General features: G+C 31.3%; 2 protein-coding genes and 1 non-coding gene across 3 annotated transcripts; 2 read left to right on the top strand and 1 right to left on the bottom strand.

Moving 5' to 3' along the window:
* Positions 1-5174: 5174 nt before the first annotated feature.
* TRNAQ-UUG (transfer RNA glutamine (anticodon UUG)) lies at positions 5175-5246 on the bottom strand. The gene has a single exon. It is a non-coding gene; the product is annotated as a tRNA-Gln (tRNA).
* Positions 5247-9239: 3993 nt separating this feature from the next.
* LOC133676095 (bidirectional sugar transporter SWEET12-like) lies at positions 9240-11044 on the top strand. Its single transcript, XM_062097667.1, has 6 exons — positions 9240-9291; positions 9420-9456; positions 9580-9790; positions 9888-10049; positions 10272-10391; positions 10581-11044. The coding sequence occupies exons 1-6, from the start codon at positions 9240-9242 to the stop codon at positions 10854-10856; spliced, it is 858 nt and encodes a 285-aa protein (XP_061953651.1). The 3' UTR covers positions 10857-11044.
* A 2580-nt stretch (positions 11045-13624) lies between these two features.
* Positions 13625-15182, top strand: LOC133675303 (bidirectional sugar transporter SWEET10-like). The gene is made up of 6 exons (XM_062096643.1): positions 13625-13667; positions 13983-14019; positions 14132-14350; positions 14444-14597; positions 14679-14798; positions 14896-15182. The coding sequence occupies exons 1-6, from the start codon at positions 13625-13627 to the stop codon at positions 15172-15174; spliced, it is 852 nt and encodes a 283-aa protein (XP_061952627.1). The 3' UTR covers positions 15175-15182.
* Positions 15183-18773: the final 3591 nt, after the last annotated feature.

Genomic DNA, 18773 nt, shown 5'->3' with positions numbered 1-18773 from the left:
ATTGACTTGTAAAAACTGAAATTTCCATGAACTCCACTCCCTATTTGTGACATGGTTGGTGTGCTTTTGAGCAAAATAGAAAGGTGGTGTAGCTTCAATGTGTGATATTTGACTGAAAATATTATCAAAAATCCCCAAGTTATTATCACCTCTTATCACGGAAATAGAATAAATCAATCATTAATTTTAGGGTTTTTAAAAGGGAGTTACAGTAGGGAAAAGTGTCTTTTTTATTGTGCGATTATGTTGAAAAATTCAATTTAGATTCTGTATTTTTATTTTAGTCAATTACATTGGATATGAACAAAATGTGATCTATCATGCCTCTAATTGATAGAATCGATTAGTTGTGACGACTTCTCAAAAAGCCTCTGCCAAAGGCTTTCCATTGAAATAGATTTGACCATGTTTTTGCTAAATATGATGCGATTATCTAGAACAAAACACGAGTACAAATTGACTTCACAACGTAGGCATACGAGTTAAAGTGGTATTTTTCTTCTTCTTATAATTACTAGAAAATTATCAAACATAAATTGAAAAACCAATATAATTTTGTTATTGATAAATTACGATGAACTTTATCAATAAATTATTTTTTTATTATATTTATTAGTAAATACAGATAGAAATATTCTCTCAATATATATCAAGAAAATTACAATGAAAAACAAAGCAACAAAAAAACAAAAAGCATGATGATATGTGATTTGTACAAACATAATTATCGATTGATTAATTATGTTAATGAATTTCATTAATAAATCTATCTATAATATTTAATTTATAACATGACGAGCCATCATCTTTTATTTCTTCTTCCTCCATTTTCCCATGCAGCGAACAGCATCCCCCTAAGTTTGTGAGGATGAGATTTCCAATTCCAAGTAAGCAAAACTACTCATTTCTTTTTTGAACTCAATTTTAAAATATTATTTTTTATTGTATATTTTTAATTTGTAGCATATATATTTTGTCTGAGTATTTACTTGTTTTATAGCTTTTTTTCTCATAGAAATTTGTTGTATGATTTGTACATGTTTGAGTTTTGTTTGAGATTTTGTAAAATTATATTTATTTATAAATTGATAAAATTTATTTCAAACTTGTGGCTTAAATGTTTTGTAATAAAATAAATAGTAACTTATTTAACATCTCTATTTTATAATTTGTTAATTTTATTACTGACGGACTCATCGACAGGCCACAAATTATTAATGAGAGTTTTTCTAAAGAATTATTTGTCTGTAAGTCAGTTGGTAAAATTTATATTAGCAGATTTAGAATATAAATACCAACAGAAAATTCTAACGGTAAATTAATGTAAGAATTATGGTAATATATAAATCTTATTTTTTTAATGGTTAATTATAACTCATATTTGTATACTTGTAAGATATGGGATATTAATTAATATAGGTCTTTAATATAAGGTAAAGGCACAATCATCTAATCTAATCTGATTTAATTTGGTGGATTGATCTAACTAGAATCATCCTTGTAAAATCTAGTCAAATATTAAAAGAATGGAATAGCCCTTTTTTATTATTGTTATCTTTTTTTTAAAATAAAAAAATTGCCATTCACATCTAAATTCCTAATGTACTTCCCTTCATTTTCCGTACAATTCCCTAACTTAAAAGCACAACAAGATATTTTTTTTCCTCCCTTCTCTGCTTTTATTTCTTAAAAAAATTTATAATCCTCAGAAAATAACTAATAGTATTTTATTAGTTATTTTCTAAACTTATCTTAAAAAATTAGATATAAAAAAAAGAGAGAAAATAAAACTAATGAGACATAAAAAATAATAAGAATATTTTTATTTAAGATTTCCTTTTTATTTAGAAATTGTTTTTGTTCGTACCCATTTTTTCTTCTAGCAAAGAGTTAAAATAATTGGCAGGGTTAAAATCATGTGATGCTTATGCAACTACGCGTGCAAAAGCGCCCAATCTCCCAACCCAACGAATCTCTTACAACACCGTCCAAGAAACTGTTAGTTATCAGTGCAATATAATACTATGATATTTATTATTCCAGGAGCATATATTCTTTATTCAGACAAGGCACTGTCATCATGGCTTTTTTCCTTGTAAGCACAAAACTTGGGATTCCCTCCTGTGTTCTCTCTTAACTCTTCATTGTTGTTCGATTTGCTGGCTTGGCATGTTCTTATTGGCCTTCTCTGCTGTAGTTTTATTATACAAAATGTAGTAATTTTGTTAATCAATTAGTTCTGACCCTTTCTCCTCTTCCAGGCTGGTGGAGATTTCAACTCTCACAGGTACTCGTGCATAAAGATGTGTAAAAGGTAAAGGGAAAAGGGAGCTGAGCTAGGTTTAATGCGGGCGGTGGTTTGGGAATCCCTTATTCCTTTGAAAATGGGAGAATTCTAAAGCTTGAAAAGGGTAAAGCAATAGCATGGTAGAGACTAGAGAGCATGTGGAGATGAAATATATTAATTTGTTCTCAAATATCAATAATGGGACCTACTATACTTTTTATTTTATTTATTAACGTGAGTGTCCGGATCAGTTTGTGCGTATCTCAACTAATCTCACGAGCTCTAAAATTAACGACCATGTAAACCTCTAGTGACCATCATAATACCAACCACATGGGTCGAACCTGAAATTACAAGAAAAGCAAATCTTTTAATTTCAAAATCTTATCATTTGACCACCTACTATATAGTTATATGGGACCTACTATACTTATTCCTAGATACATTATAGTTATAGAATTTTTAAAACATGATCATTAAAATATTAAACAAACTAATAACCGTTGCCTTTTCATTGTGGATTATTAGTGAACATGACTGTCATTGGACCACTTCATCCTTAGATTACTTGATAAATAATGAAAATATCAAATTAATTATTAAAGTTAAAAATTAAAATGATTATATGATGACCCGAAATTTTATTCACTAATATTGTAAATATCATGTATTAATTGATATTATTATTTATTTATCAATATTTGAAAAATATAGTCTAATATTAATTACTTATATCATTCTGGATCAATTATAAAAATAATTAATTCATTTATTGTATTATCCAATAATTAATATAAAAAACAGGATTTAAACTGAGATAATTGTATCAATTGAGAATGAATAGAAATAATTAATACAAAGATATTTTTATATTTTTTTTATATGTATGTTTTCTTCAAATCTCTCTTTTTCAACAATAATATATCTATAATATGCTCATTAAAATATTTTTTATAATGACCCAATACCCATATACAATATATGGTTACGATTAACCATTTCACATCATCAAACCCAAAACTAATTCACAAAATCTACATGATTTTATATCTAATAACCACATTTCAAAAACCAATCAAAACTAAAAAATTTCAATCCCATCGTCAATAAAATTTCACAACCAATTACACATCCTTCATCCCATTCTTTCAAATCAATTCTAAAGATCCTCTCTTTAAAACAACATCGTGTTCCCTCTCCTCTCTTTTTTGCAATTATTATTTTTAGACTAAACTAGTTTTTATTATTTTTTCCAATTACATTTTAATTACTATTTAAACAACTTCTTCTTGTTTGATTGTTTTTTTTTTTAGATTTTTTTGAAAAAATCTATAAATATAAAAACAATGAGTGAAATGGTTAAAAATTATAAAATAACCAAATTCACCAAATCTAATGACCTTAAAAAATGTGAAGAAATATACAAAAATCTTGCAAAATATGTATTTCAAGATGTTTTATTTATTGCTTATTTTCTCACGTTCTGCTCTGCAAATTTGCTTCTGAAAAATTTTAGGCCGGCTGAAACTGGAAGAAAAATTTCAAATCTGACTTCAAAATTTTATGGGTAATTTGATAAGTCCTCCTTCCCTAATTTCACGAGAGAGGAAGGCTACTGTCACGGGGAAAGAAGGCTACGGGATGATTTGGAACTGCTAGAAGTTTTATGGCGATGGAAAGGCACTGCAATCTAGGGTTTGACTTGGTGGCGAGTGAGACTGTGGAGAGAAAATTTACAAGTTCAAGTGTATATATGGGTCTCCAGAGGAGGGGCTTGAGAGCCCATTCACAGCAACTATATAGGCCAACAGAAAACTATAACCCAATGGAAAAAACAAATAAGCATAAGTTTGTTATTTCAATCAACTTTTTGATTGATTCTAAGATGTAATGGATAAAGTTGGGTAGAATTTGAGTATATAATTACATTTAACTTAATTTTTAATATTTTACAAATTATAAACCCAATTCATTTAAATTTTTTTAGAATTTAAAGGGCACAACATGTTAAATTAAGCTATTTTTTTTTTATAAATATTTCATATATTTACAAAGTGGATTTATATTCCTTTTTTTTTTCAGAGTCTACATTTAAAAACGGACCTATAATATGAACTATAGGTACCATAATACTCTCAATATTAGGTTCAATTTTTACCTTGCATCACTATTAAATTTTAGTTATATGAGACGATCACTTATTTGTTATATTAAAAAAATCTAATATAAAGCCTACTAATAAGAATTTTGGAGGTAAAATATTTTTAAATACAAATAAATATTCAATTCACAAACTGATAAATATAAAAATAAAAAAAATATAAAATACACAAATCGTGTTAGGTTAGGTTGATTGAATTTTAAAAATCTCGTCTCACCACCCCATCTATAATATCTAATTTTTAAATTTTTTAACTCGGTAATATTTATATCATTCAATTTTTTGATTTATATCATTCAATTTTTTGATAGGTGAAATCAAGTAAGATAATGTAAATATTAAAAATAAATCTGTTTTTTTTAAAACCATTATACTTCGATACTTAGATGTGTGCTGGGGGTTCGTACTACAAAGCATTACTCGAGAGTCAACAATGTGCACTTGCTGGTGAGGCAAATAATTGGTTGGATAATATGAGAAGAATTGAACACCTGTTTGGACAATAATTACATTTCACCTTTAAATTACTTTATATTGGGTAATGATTTATATGACAAAAAGTGAATTACGAAAAAACCACCATCAGAAACAAATAATATCTGACAAAAATAAATTTATAGATTGATTACCAATCAATATTTTTGTGATATCTATATCTATTCGTGGTCGTATCGTCCCATCTCCTGGTTTAGTCAAGCAAACGGCATATAATCTTCTATTAAAAAGAGGTCCTACCGGGAGTCGAACCCAGGTCGCTGGATTCAAAGTCCAGAGTGCTAACCACTACACCATAGAACCGACTTGCTCGCTCATTCATTATTTATTCCTATCACCCAAACGGGTTCTCATTCATAGTCCAAAATATCAAGTCTTCTGTATCTGTATCATTATTAAATTGAATCTTTAGTTATTTTTTACAAGATGTTTTTGGTCATCGACTTATGTTATGTTTTACTCTCTTGCAGAAATACTAATAATATTAAAAAAGGTGAATCTTATTAAAAGTAATAAAAAATATTTATTCAAGTGCGCATTATTAATTAATTCATAATCATGTCACATATATAATTAAAAATAAACGTTTTAATAGAAAACATTCATATCAAAATAAAGTAAATTTAAAATATTTCGAGGTATATGCAGTTTCCTCACTACTGCTCATTTGCGCTGACATTGAACCTGGGAAAGAGAAAAGTCTAAAGGACCACAAAAGGCCCAAATCAAGCAGCCGAAGAAGATGAATCGGCTATTTGATGGTTTGCTTAATCAGTTGTGCTCTCTACATTTCCAAGCTTTGATGTTTCGTAATCGTAATGTAAGCAGCTGCAAGCTTAATGGCACAGCTCAGTACAGAATTGTCCCTGCATAGTACTTGTTAAATCTGTATTAGATTAGGTTATGCAAAAACTACCCTGTGGTTTGGTTCCTTTGCAAAGCCGACCGAGTTTCAAATCATTTCACGCCAAGCATCGTACGTTAATGATATCGACCTTAACTTCTCAGCAACAAACTAGCACAGATGTCTTAATTTGCCTTTAAGCAGGCTAAGAAGAATAAAAAGTTGAACCTAACTATTCATCATCGTGCGTCTTCTTCGCCTAATAACGCATTCTGGATCTACAAATCCACAAGAACGTTAAGAATCCATTATAAGTTTTGTGATGCGGTGTCAGATGAAAGCAGCTAATTGCTTGTATATTGGACAAACACGATTAGCACAAGATATCAAATTCAGATATTTTTCGGTAAGGTTATATGCCACCTAGCAAATGAAAGGCCATTTGATTCGGTTCTTTTCATCAGCCATTTCTTCAATCATGCAATCTGATAATAACTTAGAGCCCGAGCAATCCTAGTTAACAAGGGATTCGTGCAACTCATAAAAAAAATCTCATTAAATCAGTACACGTTTTGAATGGCAAGTGAGTGTGCAAAGTTTCCACTAGGAGATTGGGACATCCACCGATGAAATGGATAAAAACAATATATATCCAGCAAGTACAACATGCATAATGTCATAAGAAAAGCCTCTTTGCTTGTGATCAATAGAATACTAAAATCAGTCCTCAAAGTAGAATTAAATTGATAGAGAAGGTAAAAAAGAACTATAAAGCCAGGTAGTTCCCGTCAATGGTGCGCAGGTTTTGTTCCCACTTACAATATAGAATATCAAGATCTTTCATCTTTTATTTTGATCTTACAATTATATATATGGTATTCTTGTTGAAAGAATACAAGATTTTCTTGTTGCTCTTGTATGTAATGAGGATTTGAAGTATTAAAAATAGGATTAGTAGGTCATCAAACAGAAGAAAAGATTTAATCAAGAACTCGGTTATAAGTAGGGGTGTTCATGATCCGGTTCGGTCCGATTTTAACATAAAAATTTAACCGAACTGGAAAATACTATTCCTTGTTAATATAACCCGAACCGAACCGAGAACCGGTTGAAACCGAACTGATTGAGATATGAAAAATCTCCCTTAGCTAAATCACAATCACTGGATTTATCCAAGTTAGCACAACTACATGTTAACAAAGATTCCAATAGCGTCCCACAAACTACCGGGACCTCACTAGCACAACTGCATGTTGATAAAACCAGAAACAAGGATTTTATCCAAGTTTTCTGCCATAAACTAAAGCAGAGAGTACAAAGTTTAGCTAGAAAGAATAGGGTTAAGGTTTGTCTCATCAAGTCATCAGTAAATGAGAAAAGACAACAGTAACAATAAAAAAAAGAACAGGAAAAGGAACAGGGGAGAAAGACAACAATATGAGAGAAAATGAAAGAAAAGAGCATAGAGAAGAGGGAGCGGGAGAGAGGGAGGGTTGGGGCTACTGAAAAGAAGGAAAGGGGAAGGGGGGAGAGAGGGAGCGGGGAGGGAGGGATGGGTGGGGTGGCTAGAAAGGAAAGGAGGAAGGGGGAAAAGGGAAAGGGAAGGGGGGCGGCTGGAAAGATAGGGTTATGGTATTTACTATTTAAGTTTAAAATGTTTCTTTTATATTTTTTTTAGATTCAATTAAACCGGTTCATTTTGGTCTGGTTCAATCGGTTTAAGCCTTTTTAAACCGAAACCAAACCGGACCGGGTGAGTTTTTTTATTTTTTAATCGGTTTATTCAGTTTTTTTTATCGGTTCGATTTTTTCAGTTTAATCGGTTGGTCAGTTTTATTAAACACCCCTAGTTATAAGCCAACCTTTAATTATAAGAATGTGAAAAGCTTATCGTATCTTCAATATATGACAATCACCCCCACAAACATATCTAGGTTCCCATAATTGTTAAAATAATGACGACAACTGTGTACTAATCCTGAATATTTGGATCTTGAGAGATAATCAAGGCTTAGTAAACCTTATCATTTCAGGTAGTTCATATATTCTACTCTTCCACCCACCACACTTCAAAACACATCTCTAACTATTAAATGAACTAAAGATAGCAGCAAAATTATACTATAATCAGTGCCTTTTCTACCTTCCATTTCTCTATTCGTTCAAACATAAGCTTTAATTTTCATGGTACGTACTCGTGGCGTTAGGTGATGTAGATATATATATAATTGCCATTAAATCTTGGAGGTGCCACATGTAACGATAAGAAGCTGATTTTGAATCCTCTGTTCACGCGTGCCCGTCAAAAGCACTGGCCATGCACGAGATAGATCGCAACAACATTCTCTAGCTCTTGATGATCACCTAACTAGACAGTGTTAAAACAGAGAAGGATGAAGAGAATAACATGGTCATGGTAATTAAAGACAGAACATGGACACAGCTCAGTACTGCTCATTGCCTCATGGTACACTTGTCATAGGGCTGATCGCTTGAAAGTGAATGATTTGGCCAATTAGTGGAATAATTAGGGTTAGTTTTTTCTCTTTCGTTTTCTTTATGGCGGTTGTGGTAAAAGACAAATGTGGGTCTGAAGAAAAACGGCTGAACCCTAAAGAAAATGTTCAGAAATTGAAGGAAATGCAGTGGGGATGGTCACGTGAAAGATGGGGGAAGGGAAGAGCAGTGCTTTTTAGGCGTGTAACGTACGGAGGGCAGAATAGGGATTTACTGTACACTAACTAGATACACGAGGAAAATCCTACACCGTTCTTTTCACTCATCCTAAGAGCCCGTTAGTCAAACGATAGTTTTTTTTTTTTTTACTCTAAGAGTTCGATAAAATTTTAAAAATTGTTTAAAATTTATTTGAAAAAAAAAATTATATAATGAAGTCTTTGAGCTTTTCGGCATTTATCATATAAAAAAATTAACCACAATTTCTTCAAACAAATCGCAAGACTTGTTAGATAATGAATTTTTACGGCCATTTTCTTAATTAATTATATGTTCTCCATTTTTTTCATAGATTTTTTAATTTCGTGGATTAGATCACTGGAAAAAAATAACTTAATTTTGGCCCGCATAAATGGATAAAAAGGCCTAATCATATATAAATTAATAAATAAAAAAGCTTAGATTTATACAATATGATATCCCTCTTAAAATAAATGGACAAAAATAATTTAATTTTGGCCCGCGTAAATGGATAAATCGGGCATTTGGAGCACGCAATTTTTGAATCATAAGCAATCATTTCGTCATTTTACTCGTACGGTTTAATGATGCATAACATCCTCTATAAATAAGCCACACACCCTTTGTGCCTAGCATATTGTGGCGTAGCTTGGATGTGAAAGGCTAGCTAGCTAGGGCTTCCCCTTCAAAACACGTATTGTCTTCATTTCCATATCCTTATTTTGTGAGGGAGAAGCAAAGATTTAGAGAGAAAGATGGCTTCCTTTTCCATTCACTGCCCATGGATATTCACATTTGGCCTTCTAGGTATTACATGTACAAATAAATATTTTCCTCTCTGCATCTGCTTTAACAACTTCAAGTTGTTACAAAATCTGATTACATAATTAATTAAGTGTAGCTAATTAATATTACATTCATATGGATTTTTTTAGGTAACTTCGTTTCTTTCGTGGTTTTCCTCGCTCCAATGTAAGTTTTTTTTTTGTTTCAACCAACTTCTCTAATAAATATTAATTAAGAGTATCTCTTATGAAAGGGGCTATTGATCGAAGGACATTGAAGCTGTAACAAGATGTTTCCATATTGTTGCAGCCCAACATTTTTAAGAATTTGTAGGAAGAAAACTACAGAAGGGTTTCAATCATTGCCTTATGTGGTTGCCCTATTCAGTGCAATGATTTGGCTCTACTATGCATCACTCAAGTCTGATGCTCTCCTCCTCATCACCATCAACTCAGTCGGTTGTTTCATAGAGATGATTTATATTGCTCTTTACGTTGCTTATGCTCCAAAACAAGCTAGGGTACATCATGATCACGCATCTTTCTCTGCACCCATATATATTTTTGTTAGCTATATATTAATCTCCTTACAAAATATATTTGCCTTGGTTTTTGCAGATTGCCACCTTGAGGATGCTTATTCTGTTCAACTTTGGGGGATTTTGTGCGATTCTTCTTCTCTCCCACTTCTTTGTAAAGGGATCAAACCGGGTTAAAGTTCTAGGATGGGTTTGCGTAATAGTCTCAGTGAGTGTATTTGCAGCACCTCTGAGCATTATGGTGAGGATATATATATATTATTTGTGACCCTTTTTGATGGTTTTTGTTATTAAATATTTCTTCAAGCTGCTTAAACTGAGTTGGTTTGTGTTTACCAACATCACTTCATGGGAAAACAAAAGGAAGAGAGCAGAATGCTTTAATTTTTATATACTCACACATATAGCTAGGTATATATAACATACATCTGATCATAGTATATTTTTATCCATGACTCTTCAGAGAATTGTGATACGAACCAAGAGTGTGGAGTTCATGCCATTTACTTTATCGTTTTTTCTCACCCTTAGTGCTATCACGTGGCTCGTTTATGGTGTACTACTGAAGGACTTCTATATTGCGGTAAGTGATCTTTTTCTCGAATTAATGTATACAGTACAGACGTGTCTCTTTTTTGCCTCATTGCTATATATGTTTTGTTGCTGCTGTATTACACATCCTGCAGCATGCATGCTATCCTTTGTACTTCTGCATAATCTAGACACTGAAAGTTCCATCTCTCCCTTGTTTTTTTTCCCCGTCTGTGTGCAGATCCCAAACATAGTGGGTTTTATCTTTGGGGTGCTTCAGATGGTGCTCTATGTAATTTACAAGAACTTCAAGACAGCAGTGCCTATGGAGTCTCAGCTACCTCAACACAGCATTGATATTGCCAAACTGAGCCCAGTTTCTTGTGAGATGAAATCAGCTGTTTGCCCCCAATCGAACGAGGAAGATGATCATACTGAGAATATCAAGGATCCTTCCAACCAAGAGCAACCTAATCGATGTGAAGTTGATTTGAGGATCTATCTAGCTAGTACCTAACTTCTCTCGTAATGCATGTGGACTTTTGTACCTGTGTACCCAATTCTCTCTCTATTATTGTAAAATTTGTGAAGGAGAGACTTTATAAATATGCTTTGTCAGTGTTCAGTTCGTTTTTGTGAGCATAGCTCGATCAATATGGAATAAAAGTTATGCATATTTAATTTTGAGTTCAACAATTCGATGAACACAGTTTATCATTTAATAATGTGTCAATTCTCTAGTAGTCTGTCCTGGGAAAAAAATGTTCACAATGCAAACCGCTCTGTCTAAAAGTAGCTTTCGTTCATACAAAAATAAAATAAAAAATAATTCATTGCAAACAAAGAACAAGGAAATAAAGCATGCATGGTTTATCTTAGGTGGCGTTTGGTACGAGGTTAAAAAAATAGTGGTGAATTATTACCGAGTAATTATTATAAGAGCAATTTTTAAGGGCATAAAGTTGGATTTTAATGATGTTTGATGTATCAAAAAAATTAAAGGGTTACTTATTGTAATGATTTGAAAAAAAAAAAAAAAAACCTTATTGTATTTTGAGATAAAAAGGAAGAGAAAAAATGAAAAAAAATTGAAAATTGAAAATATTCATTGCAATGCATACAAAGTTTCAATTTATTCCATTTTTTCATTTAGTACGAAACATCTTGGACATACCGGACAGAACGGAAAAATATTGGCAACTATTAACAGACATTTGCATCATTTCCCTTTTGGATTAATGATTTTTTTTTTAATTTTATATATCTTTAAAAATAAAAAAATGCAATCAATTAATATTTGAAGAGTGAAATGCAAAAAAATAAAAAATAAAAAAACAATGACAACCAAATGGCATAGGATGTTTGTCAGGTGAGGATTTTATTGCTGCAATAGGGAATCGAATCTGCGCCTTTGGGCTCGTTCCACGCGCTTCGACCAACTCAACTATGATATTAATTTGCTACGGAACGATTACAAAATATATCAACCCAACTCACTGTTCATAAAAAATATATATATTTAGATTGTTGAAAAAAAATTAGCATTATTATTTGATACAACAATTCAAAGTTAAAAATTCTTAATCAAACTTTTTATTCGGTTTAAATTTTAAATTAAATCGTACAATAATAGTTTTAATGTAACCTTGTTAACTAATTAAGTGATCACAAGAAAAAATTGAGGTTCACCTTGTTTTTTTTTTTTTTTTAATATTATGGGCATATTCTTAGATGCGAAGCTAAATCATGAGTAGGGCATATCAACTCGAGACATCATGAATAGGGCATATCAACTCAAGACCCCTAGTCAATTGCACACTTACATATATGTTAAAAAATACAAATGATATGATTTGAACTAGAGATATTTTCTCTTTTTAGTTAACTCCTTACCACTTAATTATTGTCATCTATATAATATTAATAAATAATTAAAATAATATATTAAATTTATTTGCTATTTACAATAATTGACTTATTTTTTTTAGTTGTATTAATAATAAGTATCCCTTCTTAATAATTAACTCCACTCAAAATTGCACCTAATAGTTAAATTATAAAAATTAACCACCGTGATCCCCCACCAAACACCCCTTTAAAGACAAGGCACTCTCCGTATATGATTGATTCAATTCACAGCCAACCAGTTCATAGTATTGAATTAGTCCAATCCGAAATCGAGCAGCCCAAGCCATGATCGATCATTGATTTCATCTTATAATAACTAGTCCAACCAAGACATGAACGGTCGAATTCATGATTTAATGGTCTATGTTATCAATGGTTCTGTCCATAAATGAACAGTCCATATGCTATAAAGAGTCCAGTTCAGGATCAATAGTTTAAAATTTGGACTGTATAAAATTAAATTAGAAAAGTTAGTGGAAGTATATAGATGCTGTCCATGCCTTCGTAAATTAGTGTGGTTTGTGGTTAATATTTTCTAGTCTTAATTAAGAGTTAATTAACAATGCATCATGCTAAATCAGTGTGTTTATGAATCTAAACTGTGTAAATCAATTGGTCAAGTGTAGCAGCATCATGTATAAGTAGGTGGCTCGAGAGACCATGTGATGCCACAAGCAGAAACTTTTCTGGGGTGAGTATTTGGAGGCATGGCTGCAAATGGCTACTAGTCAACTATTGAAAGTTGTTTCTTGTTTAGGGAGAACAAACAGATGCTTTTATCTTGATGCTCAGCCACTTCTCCACAGTTTGATTGCTTCTTTTAGGAAGATCAAAGATCCTGAATAATTCACTGCCATCAAGTGCGATTCCACATAAGAATTTATCTCCTTGGTGGTGAAGTTTACCAGCTAGCACTCTGAGATGAGTTGTAACCAATAAGATCACATGGTGGGTGACACATCAGAAAGAAGCTGCTTGTGGGTCCCCAAGAATTTGAGGGTACTATGAATGATACCAGCAGCAGAGGCTACTTGGAGATTGGGTGTTAACCTTCAAGAACCATAAACCAAATATGGGTGGATAGGGCATTAGGGCTAGAAAGGCTGTTTGGATTATGTTATACAAAAGCATCAGAACCAACTGGAAAAGGAACAATATTGATTTATTTTTTTTAACACCGCTCACTGTTACATTGACAGGTATATTAAACTCATTAATTAATTAAACATGCAACTTGTCTTGAGTTTCTATATAAATAGCTCATCAGCATTGCCAAGCGATACAACATTACCTAGAATTTCCATTGAGAAACACTGCCTTGTGTGTTGAGGGAGACAGACTTGTAATTGTCTTTCTTAATTTTGTGGTGGTGGAGATATGGCCTTGCACTTGACATGGGTTTTTGGTTTTGGTCTTTTAGGTAGAAATCATTACAAGTCCCTTCTTTTTCTGTTCTTCTGTGCTTCTCCATTACTCCTCGTTTTCTATGCAAGTGACATTTACATAACAAACTACTCATACATGCAAAACAGCTCTTACATGTATTTTCTTGCTTCCTCTAGATTATTAATTCTGTAAAGTTTTCATCAACTATGAAATAATGATTCATATATATATATATATATATAAAATAAAAATTGTAGTAGGTTGCAAAAATCATTTGTTTTTGGTAAGAACAACCATTTACTAGAGAAGCTAATTTACATTTTCTTTTCTTTTTTCTCTGTCAATGTAGGCAACTTCATCTCTTGTTTGGTCTGCCTTGCTCCTCTGTAAGTCGTTGTCTTGAAATCTTACTATAGTCTCTAGTTTTTAGGTGTTCTTAATTTGATTATATCTTCATCTCTTTTAGCTGCTAATTAACAACGAATAATGATATCACAGGCCAACATTTTATCGAATTTGCAAGAAGAAGACCAGCCAAGGGTTCCACTCTATCCCTTATGTGATTGCACTATTTAGTGCCATGCTTTGGCTATTCTATGCACTTTTCAAGGAGGATGCCCTCCTTCTAATCACCATCAATTCTTTCACCTTTTTCATGGAGATAGGCTACATTTTTATGTACCTTCTCTATGCCACGAAGAAGGATAAATTAAGTACATCCCATGAACACTACTTTCCCTCACTCTTACATCCCTTTCTATACAATAACATCGATTTACTAACTGAGCTCAATTTGGTGCAGATTCTGACTTTCAAACTTCTCCTATTGTTCAATGTTTTCGGGTTCGGTCTCATCTGTGTACTGACTCGCTTCCTAACACAACGCCAAAAACGCGTCCAAGTTCTTGGATGGATTTGCATGACATTTTCTCTATGCGTTTTTGTTGCACCACTTTTCATTGTGGTGAGTAACTTGAGCCCGCAAAACACAAATTTCTGACTGATCTTGAACATCTTTTTCCCCATACTTGCTTGAATTTTGCAGAGAAAAGTTATAAAAACAAAGAGCGTGGAGTTCATGCCTTTTTCTTTATCATTCTTCCTCACTTTGAGCGCTGTCATGTGGTTCTTCTATGGCTTTCTAAAGAAAGACCAGTTTGTTGCTGTAAGTGATCACATATTTACAAGTACATGAAACACCAAACTTTTCATTTAATGAGTTTTTTTTTTGTATCAACATTTCTTCTGTTTTTCATCAACAGGTTCCAAACATACTGGGGCTTCTCTTTGGTATTCTCCAGATGGTGCTTTATATGATCTATAGGAACTCCAAGAAAGTTGTGGTGGTGGAGCCTAAACTTCAATTAGACACATCTGAACATGTTGTGGACCTTGAAAAGTTGGGTGCAGCAATCTGCTCCGAGATAGCTATAGGGATTCCAAAGCTGAATGATGGTGGAGAAGGAATTATTGAAGATCAAAATGCCAAGGAAAAGACCAAGAAAATCATGAAAGCCATGGATGTCACCAACAAACTTTAGCAGCTGCATTTGAGTGTTATTACAATTTGCGTGTAACTATATCTATATATGCATGCATATGGTCGGTCCTTAATTATGTGATTAGTGTCAGTTTGGTCTGTCTTCGTGCAATTAAATTAAGCTTCGTGTCAATGATCTCTCACCTAGATTAGTGTCTCCATCATTTCGGGTGGTGATCAGTCGAAGACTCCGCCTCTAGATTCATGTAATTAAGCAATGCTTGTTGAAGAAAATATTCATATAAATTAAGCAATCTGTCATTATTTATGTTTAATAATTAATCGATGGAATGTAACTCGTGTCATGACCTTTGTTTGCTGCTCTATTTTACTCTCAACCAATCTGGCTCTTCTACATATAAATATAGCTAAATTCTTTTTAACGTAAATGAGTTTTTAGCTCTGCATTCATTTTCAGCTTTTCAAAAAATCTCAAATTCAAGTATCTCTTTAAATTGTAATAAAAAATATGATCAAAAAGAAAAAAAAAAGGTAAAAATTAAAGAAGAAGAGGCGGATGCAATCAGGTTATATAATGCCTGATATACGAAGATGTGGTCTTCTAGTTGGAAATCCGGAATTGGGCGAGGAATGGAAAAGGGATCTAATATTAGGCGAAAATTAAACCATGGCAAAGCTCATCCTCCCTAATTTAATGATGCTTGTTAATTATGTTTTAATATTTTTAATGTGGGCAACATTTTAGCTTGAGTTGCCCACATTAAAAATATTAAGACATTCATATTCGTCTCATATGATATAAATGGAACTTTTAAAATTAAAGATAAAATTAGAAAAATAAAGATACCAAATAGTTCTTTAAAAAAACTAAGAATCATAAAATAAGCAATAATTATAAAAATTTGAGTGAATGGTAGGTTATGCCTAAGAAAAGATAGAAATAATCCTTATTGTATTTTTTCAAATGAAATGTTATAATAGTTATGTGTTTTCTATAGATTTATTTTATATATGTCATTTACCGTTTAAATTTTTTTTGTGAGCTTATTTGCGAGTTATATATTGTTGGTGGATGTTCGATGAATTAGCATTGAGTTGTGAATTAGGAGTCTTGTAACTTAATGATTATTTATTTATTTATTTTATTAAAAGCATAATGTTTGACCTGCATTAACGTTAAAAATCAAATTTAATCGAAGCATGAAAGACTCATTTTTGAACTAGTTTTGAAATTAAAAATATTATATTAAACCTATGCTGGTTTTTAAAATTAGAAGATATATCAACTTAACCGTTAAAAACTAATTTTTGATTAAAATCTATTACTAACTTAATAAAAACTCTTAGACTCGTTATAAAATTCATTTGAAGATTAAAAACATTATGTTAGATGCATATTAATTCCTAAAACTAGGAGTGGATTAAAATTCCAAATTTAAATTATGACATGACACAAGCTTAATGAAAAATTATCGATGCTATTTTTTTTTTACTTTTTTTTTAAATAAAAAATTATACACAATATTAATAACAAGTGAAGCGTTTTGAATAAATATATGGCACCCCAATCTTCCTCCTAAACCTATCGCATGATATTGATTTTGATATTATTTCACCGTGAAAATATATCCATAACGGCATTATCTATTAGGGTTGCCACTTAACAATGTGGACCCAACCCTTCAAATATTCATAACCATTCATAATAAATCACTAACCAATTAATAATAATAATAATAATAATAATAATAAAACAAATATGCACTCATTTTGTTTTCCACCCTTTTCTCTTCCCTACATAAGGTAAATTTAAGGACACACCTGGTCACTATCTTAGATTTTTATTTTTAAACATAGTTTTCAGATCCGGTCTGGTGGCTACCTGATTAAAGATTTAGATTTTAAGTTTTGATCGAGTCATCTAAATTAATTTATTTTTTTTAAATTAAAACGACAACATTTTAGTAAAAAAAAAAAAAAATCAACGGGTTGTAACTGGATTTTGATCGGGTCTTGCCAGGTCACCGGATCAACCCGTCAGGTCAACCAGGTCACACCGGGTTTTTTCTTCAAACCAGCTCAATTCCAACCCCGGGTTTACTGGGTTCCAGATCGGGCCGAGTTTCAAAACTATGGTTCTCGACTCTACACATAGACTAAAAAGCCAATTGCTACACATATTCTTTTCACACACGTATTTCACTCATATATTTATTAATTTAAACATGAAATTTATTTTGTAAAAGAACTCATGAAATTATGGTTAAGTTTAATCACTCCATCAATCCAATCCAACGTAGCCGTGGAAAGTCCAATTGTTATATATATATATATATATATATATATATATATATATATATGAATTCATCAATTATCAATTTGTAAATATTGAAGTTTGTCAATGAATTCCAAATCCATGGTTTTGCTTTAAAATTAAGAAAATAAAGCTTTAACAATCTGAAGTTTAAGTTATTATATTAAGTGCATGTTGGTACGTGATTTCCTTATATTAACTATATATTTCTAAAAATAAAAATTCTTTAAACTTAAAATTTATATATCTTTATTAACTTATGATAAAAAAAAAATTAATACAAGAAAGGCTTTGACTTCATATAGATATCACTCAAATATTAAAAATTTCTTTAACATCATTGGAATTTTAATAATTGAACACTAAAGAATTTAAATGTCACTACCCTCACTCTCACCTAGCATAAGATTATATTGATTATATTTGCTGATAAAAAAATGCTAGGATTTTATTATATCTCAATATAAATACATCTAATTAAATATTTGGAATTTCTTTCATGTGATGAAAAAACCGAATATTTATATCTCAAATATTCAGAAAATGGTTTTAGTCATACGTATGATGAACAGAAAATATTCATTGTTTCTAAAAAAAACAGAAAATATTCATAACAATTTATTCATTAGAAATGTTTTTATGATCAAATTAAGGACAGCAACCCATCCTCTTGTACAGATGGGAAGCAATTTAATCGAGTGCCCTGGGATGGGCCCACCTCCTAAAGATACTGGAACATTTCCTAATAATTCAGAGACAAGTTACCATTATTGCCACCTTTTTTTTTTCGAAGCAACAAATCAAATTTTGGACTTTGTACGAGATAAGGGTAGAGTTACCTAAAAGATGGATGAACTTTGCTGTTCTTTGATTATAAAAACATTTCTAATGAATAAATTGTTATGAATATTTTCTCTTTTTATTTTAAATAATATTTTCTCTAACAAAATCTTGGAACTCCTAAAAAAATATTAAAATTATTATTTTTGCTATATATATATTAAAATTATTATTTTTGTTATATAAAAACATTTCTAATGAATAAATTGTTGAATCTAATAGGGTGAATGGCATGGATTGTTGGTTTGGCAGGATATGTTAATTCGAGTTGTTTTTGTTATGTTTTGAATTGAATACTTTTATTTTCAATTTCATCTTTTAATATTAAGGTTATTGGGAATTGGACATCGAAATTTATTTTGATTTGTTTTTTTTTTGTTCTCATAGTTTCTTGACTCAAGTCACAGATTTAGCTCATTAACTTGAGTTTATCCAGGTTGATACAATAAATTATTGTCTTAATATTTTTATAAAAAAATATAGTC

This window comes from Populus nigra, chromosome 16 (assembly GCF_951802175.1).
Source record: "Populus nigra chromosome 16, ddPopNigr1.1, whole genome shotgun sequence".
NCBI lineage: Eukaryota > Viridiplantae > Streptophyta > Magnoliopsida > Malpighiales > Salicaceae > Populus > Populus nigra.
This window is presented reverse-complemented; position numbering and strand designations above follow the sequence as displayed.